The sequence below is a fragment of the Sylvia atricapilla genome, chromosome 5 (genome assembly GCF_009819655.1).
Source record: "Sylvia atricapilla isolate bSylAtr1 chromosome 5, bSylAtr1.pri, whole genome shotgun sequence".
Classification (NCBI taxonomy): Eukaryota; Metazoa; Chordata; class Aves; order Passeriformes; family Sylviidae; genus Sylvia; species Sylvia atricapilla.
In genome coordinates, this window is record NC_089144.1 from 57,366,557 (window position 1) to 57,382,996 (window position 16,440).

Consider the following 16,440-nt stretch of genomic DNA (forward strand, 5'->3'; position numbering starts at 1 on the left):
AGCCTTACAAAATGAGGGTTGATAACATGCAGATAACAAGCGACTGACAAAGCCAATGTTGTTTTTGTTTTCCAGTGTTGTCCGCGCATTTTCGGGTCTGCGAGCCGTACACGGACTACAAAGGTCGCTACCACTTCGGTTTTCACTGCCCCCGTCTTTCTGACAACAAATCTTACATCTTTTGCTGTCACCATAACAACACAGTGTTTAAATATTGCTGCAATGAGACAGAATTTCAGACTGTTATGCAGATGAACTTAACAGGGAATGCAGATGGATATATGCACAAGTAAGTAAATGAGTTTTAAAGTACTCTTCAGCAAACTGTTCCTGGTCTAATAACGGAGTCTGAGGTGCACTTAATGATGGAAGCAATTAGAATAATTGCATATACAGAAAACCATTACTAAAAGGTTGTTTTGTTGTTGCAGAGCTCCTAAAAGAAAGAATATTTCAGCTTTGCTTTCTTTGCTTTGATGTAGGCTATAAACATTGCGAGGAGAGTAAAAGTTGCATATAAATGTGACAAATAAAAAGTTATGTATAAAAGTTAGGAAAGTCTTTTCCCTGACCCTCATTTGATCCAAACTATGTTTAAATGTGCATCAGTAAAAATAAACCCCAGAGCTGCTCGTAGGTGAGAGAGGGAGTGAGCTGACATTTTCCGTATCAACCCAAATGCCCCTGTTGGTTTTGAATCTTAATCTCTTGAAGCAAATCACTAGCCTCGGGGAACAGAATGTATTTACTTTTTTACCAACATTGTGTGGTCTCCTTGACTGTTACCTGGGATACTTCCATGTTCATCTGAGGGCTATCCCCCAAAATAAATGTCAGTATGTTTTTTATTTATAAAGAAGTAGGAAGTAGCAAGTAGATCTTTGTTACTGAATAGCTATTTACAGGAACAAAATCTTCCCTTGTGGTCAGTTTCCTATTTAGTATTGACATTTTGGCCACACTGATCTGCTGTGATTTCCTCTGGTGTAATTCCCAAGATGGAATTCTGATCAATGTGCTTTCCCTGCCATTTTATTCTGGTATTCAGCCCCTCCAGGACAAGGAAGGGGCAGGTTCAAGACGGGTGGAATCACAGTATATGGATTTCTGTTTACAACAGGATTGGGTGTTTTCTGTGGTGGCAGTCAATTGGTGTGTTGTATTCATCCCTGTGGGAGCAGGTGCAGGGCTGTTAGGAGATGATGGTACTGGAATATTGATGCTGGCGGGTGTAACTCACTGTGTGCAGCTGTGCTCAGCTCGTGGAGTCAGCAAAGCATTGCCTTCCTTAACAGCCACTCCTCACACAGAGCTGCCCAGAGAAATTTCAGGCTCCCACAGATATAAAAGTTCCATTCTCTAAATTTACTGGTTCTTAAAGTGTTAGTCACCTGCAAAAACAGACAAAAATAGACTCTACCCATGTAAGAGACCTTTAAATCAATGTGGATCTATACTGTTACTTCATGTGCAGTTATGTCCTTCCGGTGAAATTTCCTTTCCCTGGCTTTGTAGTGCTTCTGGGATCATGAGAACAGATCCCACAGAACACCGGGAAGATACTGTAGTACCAAGCCCATTAAAGACCACCCATTTTCTCCACCTTCTGTTCAGCCCAGACAGTCCAGCAACTTTCACCTGGGGCTCCCCAAAAACAACATAAATAGTTCCAGGCAACCTGTTAGAGTTTATAGCCCCAGTGCTCCCACACAATGTGTCCCTACACATGCTAAAAATCCAGGGTGTGCTGTCCCTTTGTGTACTGGGGTGCCCTGCTCCCTCAGCACTCCTGGATGTTAGGGAGGTCCTCACAGGACTCGCAGAACAGAAGGGTTCTGCAGGTAGTCACAGACTACCAGAACGTGCAGAATCTGCTGCACACCTAGAGTGGTCAAATCAGCCTCAAGAACGGGCTTGTGAGGCTGTTGTCCTCACACCTTTCCAGTCTTTGTCCCGTACAGAGCAAATGTGTTTTATTTCCTGCCCTGCTTTTCTGTAAACCCTGCACCAGCACTGTTGACCACCCTGTCTCACAGAGGTGGGGATGTTACCCTCCAAGGCAGTTCAGACACACACAAAGCCAATGCTTCAGGCTTCTCCCACTGTCTCAGCAGCTACTCCGTGTAGTCACGGCCAGAGCTTACTCAGGTAAGGCTCTTCTGCCCTTTCTTTCCCCTGCAACCTGGAATGTAGAGGGCAACCAGCCGTTTCCCAGGCAGAGGAGCAGGTCCAGGCTGATTGCAAAAGATGCCCTGGGACACAGAGCATTTCTCTGCCTCCAGACCTGCACAGGTGCCCACACCCCCAGGGAAATAAATCCAGGGATCTTCATAGCACAGGGCTGTTGTGATGTGAGCTGGTGTTGCCTTGTTCCTCAAACATCACTTCTGATAAATCTGGCAGGATGAGGAAAATAAAGAGATGCCGCTTCCTACGTAAAACTCCACCCGTGGAGTGAGACAGACAGGAGAGATATCTCCTCACCCTGAGCTCAGTGACAGTGGTAGAAAACTATCTAGTATTTTTAGAAGGAGCAGAAAGAAGTGAACCCTGTGTGCCTACATGAAAAACATTGCAAAAAGCTTCTTACTTCATATTCTGACTTTATTTGTCGTATACGATAATTTGGATTCTAATGCATCCAGGCTTCAGTTTACAGTGACTAAAGTCAGCTCTTTGTTTAGATCTAATTTCACACACCACTGAAAAAAAAATCTGATGAAACCCACTGTACTGTGGCAGGGGAGAATAATTTAAGATTTGGGAATAGCAATGAACTGAAAAAAATGGATTATAGTTTTCAGGGAAGAGTGATTCAGTATTATTGCTTGGGTTATTTCAATATTATTATTTGGTTTATTTTTCCCCTTAGCCATCTTTGTGATCACCAAAACAAAGTTCTTGTTTTATAATACAGTTGAGGGAAAAAGTTAATGAAGTGACTTGTGACTTCTTTGATACGGCACAGCTCAAAAGGCGCATTTGTCTTCACCAGTCCCACAATGCAACTATAGCCATATTTATTTACATTTTTCCATTACTGTAACACAATATTTATATGTTTTTATAAGAGCAAAATATGGGAGTATTATATCTTTGCAACCATGCAGAATAATCAGTCTAGAATACTTTTGAATGGGAATAATTAATTTAGTATTAAATACAGAAATACAAATTACGTCTAACAAACAGGAAAAGCTCTGTAATCCAAAGTATTTTCCTTTAAAACTGTCTAAGAAACTGTTTAACTATTCTTAAAAATAGTACCCACTTGACTCCAGTTTTCATAGTCAGATTTTCTGTTGTGCTTATTTTGGTGGATTATCAGTAGTACTGCTATGATAGGGATCTTCAATCTGATACTGGAGCTATGTTCTGGCAGTCTGTAGTGAATCCATGGTTTTCCTTATCTCTTAGTCCAGTTTGTCAGAGTGGAATGGCTTTAGCACACCTCATTCCAACACTGGCACCCAAAGCAACATCAGAGTAAAATAGCACCATCTTTCTCCAGGTACTGAATGTCCCCTGAAGAACTGGTATTTGTTTAAATAGCACTCAGAGAGTCATCTTTACAAGAAAGGAAGGAAAAAAAATCATCAATCCCACTACCAACTGTTGCAAAAATTTGTCATTTGACAGGGTGGATTTCTCAGGTACGGCAGTAACAGATTCCTCAGGAAAACTCAGGATTGGACAAAGGCCTGGAGATAATTATAAAATAAAAATAGGAGGGGGGAAATCTCATTTAAAGTGTAGATGCAAAAATTGCACTGGTTTCCTCAGTACCAAGGGTGTGACCTTGCATTTCCTAGGGGCAGCCCTTATTTGTTACTACTCCAAGGAACAGCCCCTTTTAAGTAGAACCATTTCCGTGACCATCTGCCCACATTTAAACTCTGCAGCTGTAGAATTCAGCCTGCAATTGTTTACGTCTGTTGTTTGTGTCAAACCTGAATTCCCAAAAGAGTTGTTTTTTGTTCATGTGCTGCACATAAAACTCAAGAAAATATATTAAAAATATACGGGATAGTCATAACCGGCTTGTTATCCGTCTCAAAAAGTGAATGAACGAGATGGATGCAACTTGATACATACCCTTATAATGAAACAAACCCTATAATTTGAATCCCAGCAAATTTGGAACCTGTTGACACTTTAGTTTTAGTGAAGATTGAACTTCTGCCCAAAAGAACAGGAAAAGCAGGTTGTAAGAATAAACTTTGACAATTAAATCATTCAGGTCAGTGAAATGAGAGCAAGTCCTAGAAGTTTGTGGATTCTGAGTTCTCTTCTGTGTTTCTGCCCTTACTGTTATTCTGTGTTAATAAGATTGTTTATTTTCTAATGAGGACATCTTCTTAAATTGCAGGGCAGTTTTCATTTTAATTAGTACCCATCAGGAAAATTAACATTTTCTACCACCTTAATAGTTGGAGAAGCAGAAGATATCAACGTATGGAATATCCTTCTGTGCACTAAACACACTACTTACTGTTTTTGATAGTGCTGTTGTCCCATTGTCTGTTAATTAATGTAAAGCAGCCTTTCATTTTTTTGTACTTGTGAGAACAGATGTTTTTTAGGAGGAGCAGATGAATAACTCATATATTGGCAGGATTAATGGAGCACTGCTTTAAATTGGAATGCTCAAAATAGCTCCGATTTTCACTAATCAAAATTTTGGTGGATGAACCGAAATACTTAAAATGCAAACAAATTCTTTTGAGTTAACTGTAAGGAATGTTTTTGCCTCTCACATTGTTGCCAAAACAAATATGTTTTCTTAGTGTGGGTCAAATACAGCTCACGTGTATACAAAATGGGTCCTGTTGGCATTAATGATGAGCAGGAATGGGATTTGTCCAGGTGCATTTCTTGCTGACTTTTCCAGCCTGTGCTTGCCTTTTATATATATTAACAGAAAATAATAGAATTTACCCCCAATAGGACTAAATCTACTGTAAGTCAAGAACAGCACTGTTGAGAAGCCTGGATTAACCAGATCCTGTTCTACTTTCAAGGGCCTGAACTGAAGATTGTAGTGCTTTTCTAAGGTCTACCCTCTGTTGTGTGAAGTTGGGCTTGCATGTTGTAAGTCTTTAGCAGAGGCAAAGGGTTAAGGGTTTCAGAACATTAAATTTTGCCTACTTCCAATCCTCCTGGAAATCTTCTTATTTCTTTCCTTTTTTTGATTTTAATTTTAGGCTTCTGTAATCCTAAAGTTATACAGGAAGGGAGCCATTAACAGCTTGGACCTTTCTCTTGTTACTTAGTTATTTGAAATGGAGCCCCATTTAATCTAATGGCATTATTATAGCTGTGTAGAGGAAAATTCATTCCCTGAAGGGGAGAATCAGTCTCTTGAAGTGCTGACAAACAGCAATACAGAAAGTAAAATTCTGATTTCTTGTTTCAAATACTGATTTTTTAAAAGTATAAAATGGAAGAGTCATACAATAGTTTAAATAGAAATGAAAGTTCAAAGCAGAGACTTGAAATCTTTTGATCCAGAAAGGCTGGGGGACATGTTTTTAAAGTACCAAAATATCCTTCTGGCTTGCATGTATAATATGTCTTCTCATCCTTTTTTTCTTCTTGCAGCACTTCCATTTTGATCAATGTCCTGATAAAATATGATTTCCCCCAACTTTCTCTGACTGGCTGTGGAAGGAGAATATGGTTGGGGGTGTGTTCAGTTTTAAGTTCAGTTCCATGCAGATGTGGGTTGCCCACCTATATAACTTTTGATTTCTTCTCTGAGACTGCCTTGCTAATGACATTTTTTGCTAACATCTCTTCAGCTTCCTCTTGGTTTTACAGTCTCCAGTACATGTACTGCCACATTAGCTCATGGATCTAGATCAGCCTTTTATTTGCTTTCTACTTAACAATCTCATTTTTATACGTTTCTTTCCACCTCAGTTCTGATCTCATCCTCCCCACTCACACAGTTTCCAATCCAAGCTGCATTTACACCTGACAGTCATTTTTCTTTTAATAATACTTCATCTCCAGCAGGGCATTAGCACTTCTTCCCCTTTTTGATCACCAAATTTTTTGACCCCTTAAACTTTTTCCTCCTGTTTTTCCCCCTTTCTTTTAATATCCTTAATCATCTGTCACAGCTTTACAGGTCTCTGCACCATATAATTTCCATGGCCTTTAGCTATATATACACATCATAGCTCCACCAACATATACATCTCAGTGTAGTACATATTTTCATTCCTGTGAAGTGCATTGTCTAACATGATTTTGTCAACGTTCTTCCTTCCTAAAATTTAATAGCAGCCATATTAAGAGGTCTTTAGCAGCTGCTCTGGAAAACCTATGCACGGATGAGAAGGACAAAATTTTTGTAAGAGAGGTGGCTTCAGTCTCTAAGAATCATGCCTGTAGCAGTATTCATATTGAAAAAACAGCTCATTTTTAAAGGCACGTGCTTTAGAACAGTGTTTTGTTTCAGCCATCTATATATAATTAATGAAACAAACAACCTTGATGAACTAACACAGTGACCACTGCTGAGAGATGACTTTCTTTGATGTCCCTTTTCTTTCTTTCACAGCAACTACAGCGCCCTGTTAGGAGTGTGGATCTATGGCTTTTTTGTGGTGATCTTACTGATCCTGGACCTTTTATATTACTCTTCAGTGAACTATGACATTTGCAAATTCTACCTGGCCCGCTGGGGAATCCAGGGAAAGTGGATGACACAGGGACAGAGCCGATGGATTAACCCTGCTCAGGACCCACGACAGACACAGCCTCAGCCAGAGACACAGCCTCAAACTCAGCCCCAGCCTCGAACATCACAGACAGTACACACTTTAAAAGGAGATGCTTTAAGCCCGCCCCTGGTGTCTTTTCAGAGTACATCTGCCTGGTAAGTAAGCTGAGCCATACTGGGATGTATGCTTTTGCTCTTTTGGAGTGTGAACAATCACCTGTATTTGGAAGTGCCTGTGGGTTCAGGCTGAGCAGCACCATTTCTAGCACATAATTATTTATATCATGACCTGTCTTTTCAAATTACTGCTTATGAGTAATGTCTTACTCTGGAATATATTAAATCATCTTTTAATCCTTTTTTTGGAGAAACAGGTGCTGCCGTCTTTCAGTGCAGAACAGTTTTACTACTGTGTTGTGCAAATGAACTACAAATCTGCATCAACCATTATAAAAGTAGTTTAAGTCTGGTCTCAGAGATAATTGCTATGTGTATCTGTTGCTCTGGTTTTAAAAGACTGTATAAATAGTGATGTTGGAATGGCTTCAGTGTGAGATGTCACAAATCCTCCCTATTTGTGGCATGAGACACAGAAACAACGTAAAAACCAGGTTAGTTTTTTATATGCACAGCCAAAAAAGCTTTGCTTGATCTCATTTGACAGAGTAACAAAGTAGGCTAGTGTAAGGTTAAACGCTATGAAACCAAGACAAAACCTCCAAAAAAACCCCTCAGACCAAAAGGGAGACAAGATACATGGGAACAAGCAGAACTTGCAGTATAAATAGAAAAAATTAAACACAGAGAGCCATGGGACAAAATTGCATTGAATTATTTTGGACTAGTTTTGCAAAGAATATGAAAGCAAAGGGGGAGAGCTGAGTAAAATATTTCTCTGCAAAAGATGTCAAGAAAGGCAGGGACTTTTTTCTTGGCAAGAAAACATTAGGATTTGGAAGGATGCAGAGAGAATACCGAGTCACCAATGTATTTTAGAAGAGTTCCAGAAGACTGAGTGCTGAGTTTTGGCAAAATAAAGTTATCTAAGAATGTGCAGGGTGAAAAAGATGACAGCAGCTCCTGGAGCTGTGGAGCACGTGAAGCCTCAGCACCGATGTCGGTCTGATACCTTTGGGTATCACTGTGCTGCAGATGGGATGATATCAGTGATGGTCTTTATGATCTCATCATTTCCCCCTTAATTTTAGGTGCAAATTTAGAGCAAATAGAGCTGAAGATTTGTTGCAATAGGGAAAGAAGTGATGGTTAATTCAGTGATAGAAGAGGTTGCTTGGCACTGGAGCCAGTACTGGATGTATCCAGTGCAGATCAGACTTAAGGACCATTCCAGCAGCGCTTGCTCAAACAGAAGAGTCTGAGGCTACTGCTTAGGAGACAGAATTGCTTGTGCTTTGTTCTGAGCACTCTTCTTTTCACTTCCTCTTTCCTTTCTCTAATTCTTCCAGCTTTTTTGCACATTGATTTCCCAGTCTCCGGTTAAAATTGCCATTACATTTGTATGTTAAGAACTACATTTGTATGTTAAAAACTACATTTGTAGAACAGTAATGGTATCCTGGCTTAATAGGTGTGCGTACATGTACAAAAATGACTGCATCTGCAAATTTATGTACTATTAGTCTGCCCTAACATTATGAATTGAAACCAGTCAATACTCTTAAAGGCTTGATTCCTGGTCACCTCTCATGACTGACTCCCATTGTTCTGTTTCTTTGCTTTTCCCAAAGCATTAAGCGAGCAATGTATGTTAGGATCAGGTGAGCACATCCCATATGCTCCTTGTCCTGTGTTGGCAGGAGATGACCATTGATAAGTCACTCCAGTAACACCCACTTCTTCCCTAGTGAGCTGTTTGTGCTCCCCTCAGCTCCCGTTAAAATTGTTTCTTTTTCCACCCCCCCCAGTCCTTTCCTTGCTCGGTGGAAGAAATAAGTAGATGCTCCCTTATCAAAACTCTGATTTTTCCCTGTATTTCAGCTTGTAAAACACTGCACAAGCTTCCATATTTTCATTCTTGTAACCTGCAACTTTCTGGACTTGGAGCCCATGAACTAAGAGCACAGATGATTCAGTCTGAGTTGGATACAGAAAAAATAGCAATAGGCACTGGTGATCACAGGCAAGTTGTTTAGCATTCAAAAGAGGATTTTGAGTAAACAGCTCCCTCAGAAAATGACAGATTTGTGTACTACAGCAATTGCTAAAACAGTGGGGAGTGGGTTGCTTGAATATTTATTTCTCTGTTAGATAATCTGCAGGTTATATAGATGAAAATATGATAATTTTGCCCTACAGAAATTAAGCTTAGTTTGAGAGTCTGATTTTTTTCTGCAGTCTATATTTGATGAATGACCTCAGTAGTGTCTTCTCAAAATGTAACTGTACTATCAGTCAAGAAGTGAACACTTCCTGGATTTGTAATTTCCATCTCCATTTTTAAAATTACTGAGTCTATTAAAAGACTGGTTTTAAATTCGCTACCTGAATTTCCATTATTCTAGATTATGACACCTGCTTTGGTAACACCCCAGCTTTCCAGTCTAAAAAAAAATCAACTTTTCAGTTTATGTTGCCATTTTAATATGTTCTAAACTTATCCCAGCTTTTCTGTGTGTAAGGAAAACAAGCATTTTTCTTTAGCAGCTCAGAAACACAGTATGTGTGTATACATATATATATATATATATATATGTATACAGGTGATACCATAAGAAAGAACAGTTCATGTGTACAGATGAGCATTTTGAAAATGCAGAACAGAGCTTTTAATCCTGACAGGTATGAATATACCCCCAGGCATAAAAACTTAAATCACATTAAAAACATTTTCCAAACCAGTTTGCAAGTTTTCATGATGACAGATGTTGTTGAAGTTGTTAACATCCTGCACTACATTCATTTGAGCACAGCTAAAAATATTCCCATTCTAGAAGACACATGATGATAACAGGAAAGTGATTCTTGCAAATCCCTTGTGTACTGCAGAGAAATGACAGTGTAAGGAACTGTCCCAAGAAGGATGTCAGGATTAACCTGTACTTTGTAAAGCAGTTTTCAGATTTTCCTGGATTTAGAAAATGATGTAATTGTTTTTTCTTTCAGCATGTCTTTCCTTGCCCTAGTTTAAGTGCTATGAATTGGCAATGAATCGGGTATGTCAGAGGGAAAAATCAAGCAAGTAATTGTATAGAGTGAGTAGAACCATCCCTATGATGTTTTTGTCACAGAGCATCACTTTGTTGTTTACTGGAGAGAAAGAGAACCATGTATAGCCATAATATTATTACAAGTAAAGAGGTCTGGAATCCATTAGGCAAGCTGCAGCGTTGTGCCAGGATAGGAAGAAAAACCATTAATCTCAGAGGAGCATCCAACCCCAATTGGACTAAAACATCGCTTCATCCTGTAGCGTGTGGATTGTGCAGCCGGACTAATGCTGATTTCTTCTTCAGTATGAAAACCATCTGAGGGCTGCCCGAGGCTGTGTGGGCTGAAGGCTGTGGTGGTGGATGTCCCTCCTGCAGCCCCAGCGCCGGCAGGGCCGAGCTCACACCACCACGGCTCCTCCCGTGCTGGGTCTAGCCATGCTCCCTGGCCTGAGGGAGGACCTGCACTCTGGTGACCTGAGCGAGCCTCACAGCTGGAGATGGAACCACAGCAAGCCGATGGTTTCTGCTGCTCAGCAAAGCCGAAAGCCAGGGGAGGCGATAAGATGAAATATTGCCGGTCGGGGAATCGAAATCCTGACTTGCTGAAACAACTTGTTCTCACAGCTGTGGGGATACTGTTAATTATTAGTGGTAATTATAATGGTCAGATTAAAGAGGAAGATCACATTAAGAAGTGTGTGCCAGGGCAGCCTGGCAGAGTTCCTCCAGGTCCTCCGTGCCTGTGTTGTGCTCTGGGTGCGAGAGAGAGACCTGATCCCTCAGCCTTATTCTGCTGATGTTAAACTCCTCCTCACCTCCATCAAGGATGCAAATCACAGGAATACTGTCTTGAAATCCAGCATTTTCTTCTGTATTCGCTGTCTTTCTGCACAACAGCAGGCAGAGACACTGTCTGTGATCACACCCGTGCTCCGTGACTCTCTGTTTCAGAAACCTGCTGCTCCTCTAGAATCAGGAAAGGTAGCAGCCCTGCAGGGTTAGCCCGTGTTATTTCCTTTACACAGCTGGAATGGATTAGGCAAAGGCAAGTCTATTTTACTTTCCCTTATTAAAGGCTGGAATCTGCTTTTGCTGTGGATTCCTCTGGGGCACTTTGTCTTTTGGACAACAAATAGAATAGTTTCTAGCCTGCTGCTATTCACCTGCTACTTGACACCTCTTCAGACGACTACCAAAGCACTGGAGAGAATAAAGCCTATTAAAATACTGGCAGAGTTTAGGAGCCAGCAGGTAACTGAGCATGTCCACAGTAAGTGTACAAAAACCACATAAATATTTTGCTGGTGGCTAGAAAGACCATGTGAAAGAATTTGCTTTGATACCAAATTTTGAAGCAGGATGTGAACTATCACTGCATTGCTTCCTTCAGTGACTTGTAAGAGCTGCAATCTTAATCTGTGTCATGGCACATTGGTGCTGCAGTGGATCACTGTGCACACAGTCCACCAAAATGATGAGCAATTGTGGTGGCAGAGGAGTTTGTGCAGAGGCTGCTCTCAATACAAGTTATTTACTATAAGCAAGGGAAAAAGAGCAGCTTCCTTCCATTTTAAGTAAATAAGATCTCAACTTTACATTTTCAAATTATTTCACTGAATAGGAATAGGGTGATGCTGTTTTAAAGATGCAGAATTTTGCATCATAAGGCCAAGCACAGTTTCTATTTAAAGCCCCTACCTAGACGTTCACGTTAGACTAAATATGGCAAGTCAGAGCACCAGTAGTTTGGGTTTTTTAAAAAGATGAAAAGAGATAAAATTGAATACTTACACTGTGCTTTACAGTTCCCAGAAAGAAGTGTCGGGGAGCTGACATCACCTAAAAAATCTGTTTGGTTACAAAGATTAGGTGTGTGAGGCTGCAATCTACCATTATCTGTGGGCCTCCAATGCCTTTGGAATATGTTGGGTTAGAATAGTGGATAGTGCTGAATGTATTTTCTTCTAAATATTCTTATCTTGCTTGCTGGGAACTGCATAACTGTAAAAATAGAAATTAGCTCTAGCCCAGCCCAAACCAGCACATCAGGGCAGGAAACCAAAAGCACAAACACACAGCAGGCTTGGAATGAAACACTTCAAAATCTGCAGTGCTCCAAGTCTTGTTTGCTTGCCACAATACAACATGCAAAAAATTGGGAGATTTTGGTTCTATCATTCGTATTTAAATAATTCAAGTTACTGAGTGCCTGCTTTCTTTCTTCCTTGGGTTTAGAAATTCACTGTTAGCACATGAAGTTAAGCCAATATGCAAGGTTTTTGTCCAGTTCAATCTAAATCATTGTGTACATTGATATACACACACTGCATCTTTTGTTGATACATACGTAGTACACATTGTTCATTTCATGCCACATTCTCCTTTTCCTCTAGCTTGTAAATTATAAACCCCCATATTGATTTCTCTGCATTCTTAACTTCAGATTCATGGCCTGTGGGCTGATTGATATTCCCTATTTCGGCTGTTTCTCAGCCTTTTCATTGAGTTGGGACTTGGATTCCTCAGCTTCAAGAAAATCTTTCTTTTAAAAGTACAGTTGAAGCAGTTTAAGTTAAATATGATAATGAGTTGTGAGAAAATAGTGACTAGGCCAAAAGTGAGTGGTTAAAAAGGTTATCTGAGTACTACTGCTGAAGGAACTTTTCATGCTGAGAAATGAAATCTAGTAAAATTACTGGAAACCAGATCTGAACATCTTCCATATTTAAATTTTCTCATCTCTTCAGGATAGAATTTTTTGCAGTGAGATCATTATCTCATCTCCATGATACAGATATGGAATGACACTACTGAAGTAGCAGATAGCAGCATAAAATTTATGTGAAATCAGAACACTCCAATTAAGCCCACAATTTCACTGCATAATGTCACAACACTGTAGCATCACACAGGAAGGAGTTTGACATCCCAAACTGTATCAGCCAATTCTATCTCCTCTGTCACAATAGAAAGCAGTAAACTTTAAAAGACTCCATAAATATTTTTGGTAATTACGGAAGTCGTACACCTGGCATCCTCTTAGGTGTGAGGTGCTCTATAGTAATTGAGTAATGTTTTACACATTTTAAATATGCACAGAAAAATAAAATAACATTCCTCACTTGGGTTCTGACGTACAACAGAGAAACTTTAGCGTCAGCCAAAGATCTTTCCAGAGGTAGAAAGAATAAAAGGGGAGATGTTGAGGAGCTGGAGGCAATGTTCTAAACAGACAATCCTGACTTCATGCAAAGTGGCAACAGGATTTCTAAGTAGGAGATTTAGTGTAATTCATTGTTCTGAACTGAACGAAGGCACTTTTCAAAAATAAAATAAGAAAAAAATATATAGACAGGATATTGCCCATCGTCAGTAGTTTATGCCCCAGAGAACTACTTAAAATACCTGCAGAACCATTCTGTTTGTACACTTGGTGCTTTTAACAGAACTGAGAAGGAAGAAGAGGGAAAAACAAGATAAGTCTCTGAAGTAAGATGCCATTGCTTTCACCTTGGAAAATGAACTACCAATGTATATTTTGGATGTTGAAAAACAAGTAACTCCCCAAAGTCAAGGAGGAAGAAGCAGGTAATAGAGCTGAAGATCCTTTGCTGACCTATTTCTTATTCTCAGTTATTATTAAACAAAAAGCCATGTCATAAATAATCCTTCTATGGGGTAGCAGAAGATCTTTTAAGTAAGCTAAAATTTCTGTGTGAAATGATGGCATATTATGGGATACCATACATTAATGAAATAATCAGAACCTTATGTGATAATGCTGAAGGCAGGGCCGTAAATGGTAACAGTGTCAGACAATTATTTTCAGTGAGAGCTGAGGTCAGGAATCTACCACATCATTACTTTCATTGTCTCTGTCCCCTAATGAGATCATGATGAAAACAACCACAGTAGTCATTTCATCAGAAAAGTGCTAAAACATGTCTGTGTGACCTTGGGTTTATAATGATGTTTCACTGAACAGTTCAAGAAAAGAACTTAAAAGAACTAGAAATTAGACACAGATTTTCATTATTAGCAAGATACCAGATATGTCTTGGCTGTTTAAGTCTCAAAAGCAAAATAGATCAAGAGGCAATGAAATCTGTGTCATTATACTCTTCATTGAGACATGAGAGAATGCTGATGTCAATCAGCAAACAATTTTCAGGAACTTGAAAGGTTTTGGGGAAGTTATATGATCAACACTGTCAGAAATAAATATGCACAGACACTTACAATTCACTGCAGAAAAAAGCCATACCTCTGAGGAGAGTTTGAAATCCACACAGAAAGTTTCTTGGAAATTTGCAATGCTGAGGAGATAAAACCAGCTTAAGATATGAAATGGCAGGAATATGACATGTCACTGGAACACAATTAGGAACACTGCTAACATTAGTCCCACATCAGGTGACAACATGATCCCAAACTGGAACAAGGGAGGCACATTGCTTCAAACAACTTGGAAATTAGTTTGATCAACACAACACTATGTAGCCCACATAGAGCAGCAGCAGAGAAATAATTGGTTGGAACTTGGCACCCATCAGAATATACAGGAAGGTAAAAAATACTTCTAAAAAGTGGTTATGAGTCAAAATAAGCTACCTCACTTCACTTCCCAACAGGGTTATCTGTTTCCTGGTGTTTCTGTGTAGTGAGATCCTTTACTTAGGCTCCACAGAATCTCACAGGTGGAATGACTGGGGAGACAGAACCACTGACAGTAAATGCTAAAGGCAGTGATGGGAAGGTGTTTGCACAACAGTTCATGGCAGAAAAATGACTGTGGGGCTGAAATCTGGAAGGGGAAAAAGCTCCACCCACAGTTTTCCTCTCTGAAGAACTGGTTCTCTGGTGCATCAGGGAGGAGTTCATCCACAAAAGAGTTGTCCTAGTTAGGGAAATTGTGTGTGTTAACAAGCTGATCATATCCCTGAGCTGAGTTCTGCTGAGCACAGGGCACACAAGCTGCCTCCTGTCTGCTGGAAATCACAGCTGTCACGTGGGAAAGGAGCTGCAGTGAGCTTCATCAGGAATTACAGAAAATTAATTAAGCAGTCATTAACTATATTCTGTGTTGATTAGTGATACAGATTTTAGTCGCTCACGCAGAGGAGAGAGGCAAAGTAATTTTCTGTTGCATTCACAATCTTTGGGAAGTGGTGAGTCACAGGGAGCTGCAGAACCCAGCACCTGTTACCTGCTCATCGCCAGCACAGCTTCACCAAAAACATCCTGAAGAAATTGTGAGTGGAAAGCAGCCAGAGATCAGCTTTTCACTCACCAAAAGCCTCCTAAACTTCTTTCATGCTGCTGAAGTTAACAGCAGCCAGAAGAACACCTGCCTAATTTGCATTTTAGGGCATTTTAAAGAAAATTACATGATGGACTGAGAGTTGACTCCATTTTTTTTTTTTTAATATTCACTGAAGCCTCTCAGAGCATAACAAAAATAGGCATCCCAATTCAAAAGAGCCCCAGTGTTTACATGAACAACAAAAGAAGACAAAAATGGGGATTTGTTTTTGTGGGTGTGTTAAATATATTACCCTAATTGAGATGCTATTGAAAAAAAAATAGTTAGGGTTAAGCCTCAGGTTAACTCTTCCTGTCTCGTCCTTGGCAATCCATAAAGCAAAAATAGAAACACCTAAAGCAGTCCAACAATCATACTTGGATGCAAGGGGCAGGTTTTGAAGGAGTTAGAGACAAATCAGATAATAGTAAAAAACCCACCTTGTTAAGCATTAGGATGGTGAAGAATAATCCCCATCTTCCTGTTCTGAGTCCTAATCTTCTGATGTTCATTACACGAATAAATTTCACCTGTGAGGGCAATAGCTGCCTCAGTTAAATTTTTTCCCTTTGTTCTAGTTAAATAAATGCAAACATGGTCTGGAATGCTTAAAAAATTAGTAAAAAAGAGCTAGAGGACTGTCTGGCTTTATCTTTTTCCAAGGCTGCTGGCTGTAGCTGGAATTAGTGCTGCTGTTACTGTAGGAGTCTGTGAGTCCTTAGTAGGTTGTGGTGTGTTTATCTGCACAGTGCTTGGGTGAGCCAGTCAGCTCCTGGCGCTCCCATCTGACAGAGGAAATGGAAAACTTGCCCGGGTACTGAGGGCCACACTGAAAATATTTGGCAACGCTGCCGCTGTTCTAATTCGTGTAAAATTTTGGTTTGGGTAGCCGTAGAGCTCCCTCTCCAGTGCTCTGTAGCAGACACTGCTGAGAGAGAATATCTTAGAACTGTTTGAAATACCCAGTGGTACAACAGGTAACTCCCCACCATCAGTTTCCCACACAATGTGATGGCTAAACATACAAATGGAACTCTGAAGTACACAGACAGGAGATGCCAATTAGAAGTAGGGAACTGTTGTCTCACGAGCAGTGTGAGGATTGCCAGAGGGAAACATCACCTTCCTTAGGGCCTGCAGCAGGAAAAATCCCAGTGACAGATGGGAAGCATTCAGGAAGAGTTGCAGAGCTTATCTGACTTCTGGAAAGTTTGTCAGACTGAGGAGTTTAAGAAGCT

At 40.1% G+C, this 16,440-nt stretch overlaps 1 protein-coding gene across 3 annotated transcripts in view; it reads left to right on the forward strand.

Annotated features, from left to right (window-relative positions):
• Positions 1-16,440, forward strand: part of SHISAL1 (shisa like 1) — a 68,163-nt gene that overhangs the window by 39,303 nt on the left and 12,420 nt on the right. For 2 of the 3 annotated variants that reach the window (XM_066318508.1, XM_066318510.1), the window contains 2 exons: positions 76-289; positions 6,569-7,167. In XM_066318508.1, coding sequence (XP_066174605.1) covers positions 76-289; positions 6,569-6,890 — 536 coding nt within the window. In that variant the 3' untranslated portion in view covers positions 6,891-7,167. Of the gene's footprint in view, positions 1-75; positions 290-6,568; positions 7,168-16,440 lie in introns of those variants that run through there. The other variant, XM_066318511.1, reaches the window with a different exon arrangement.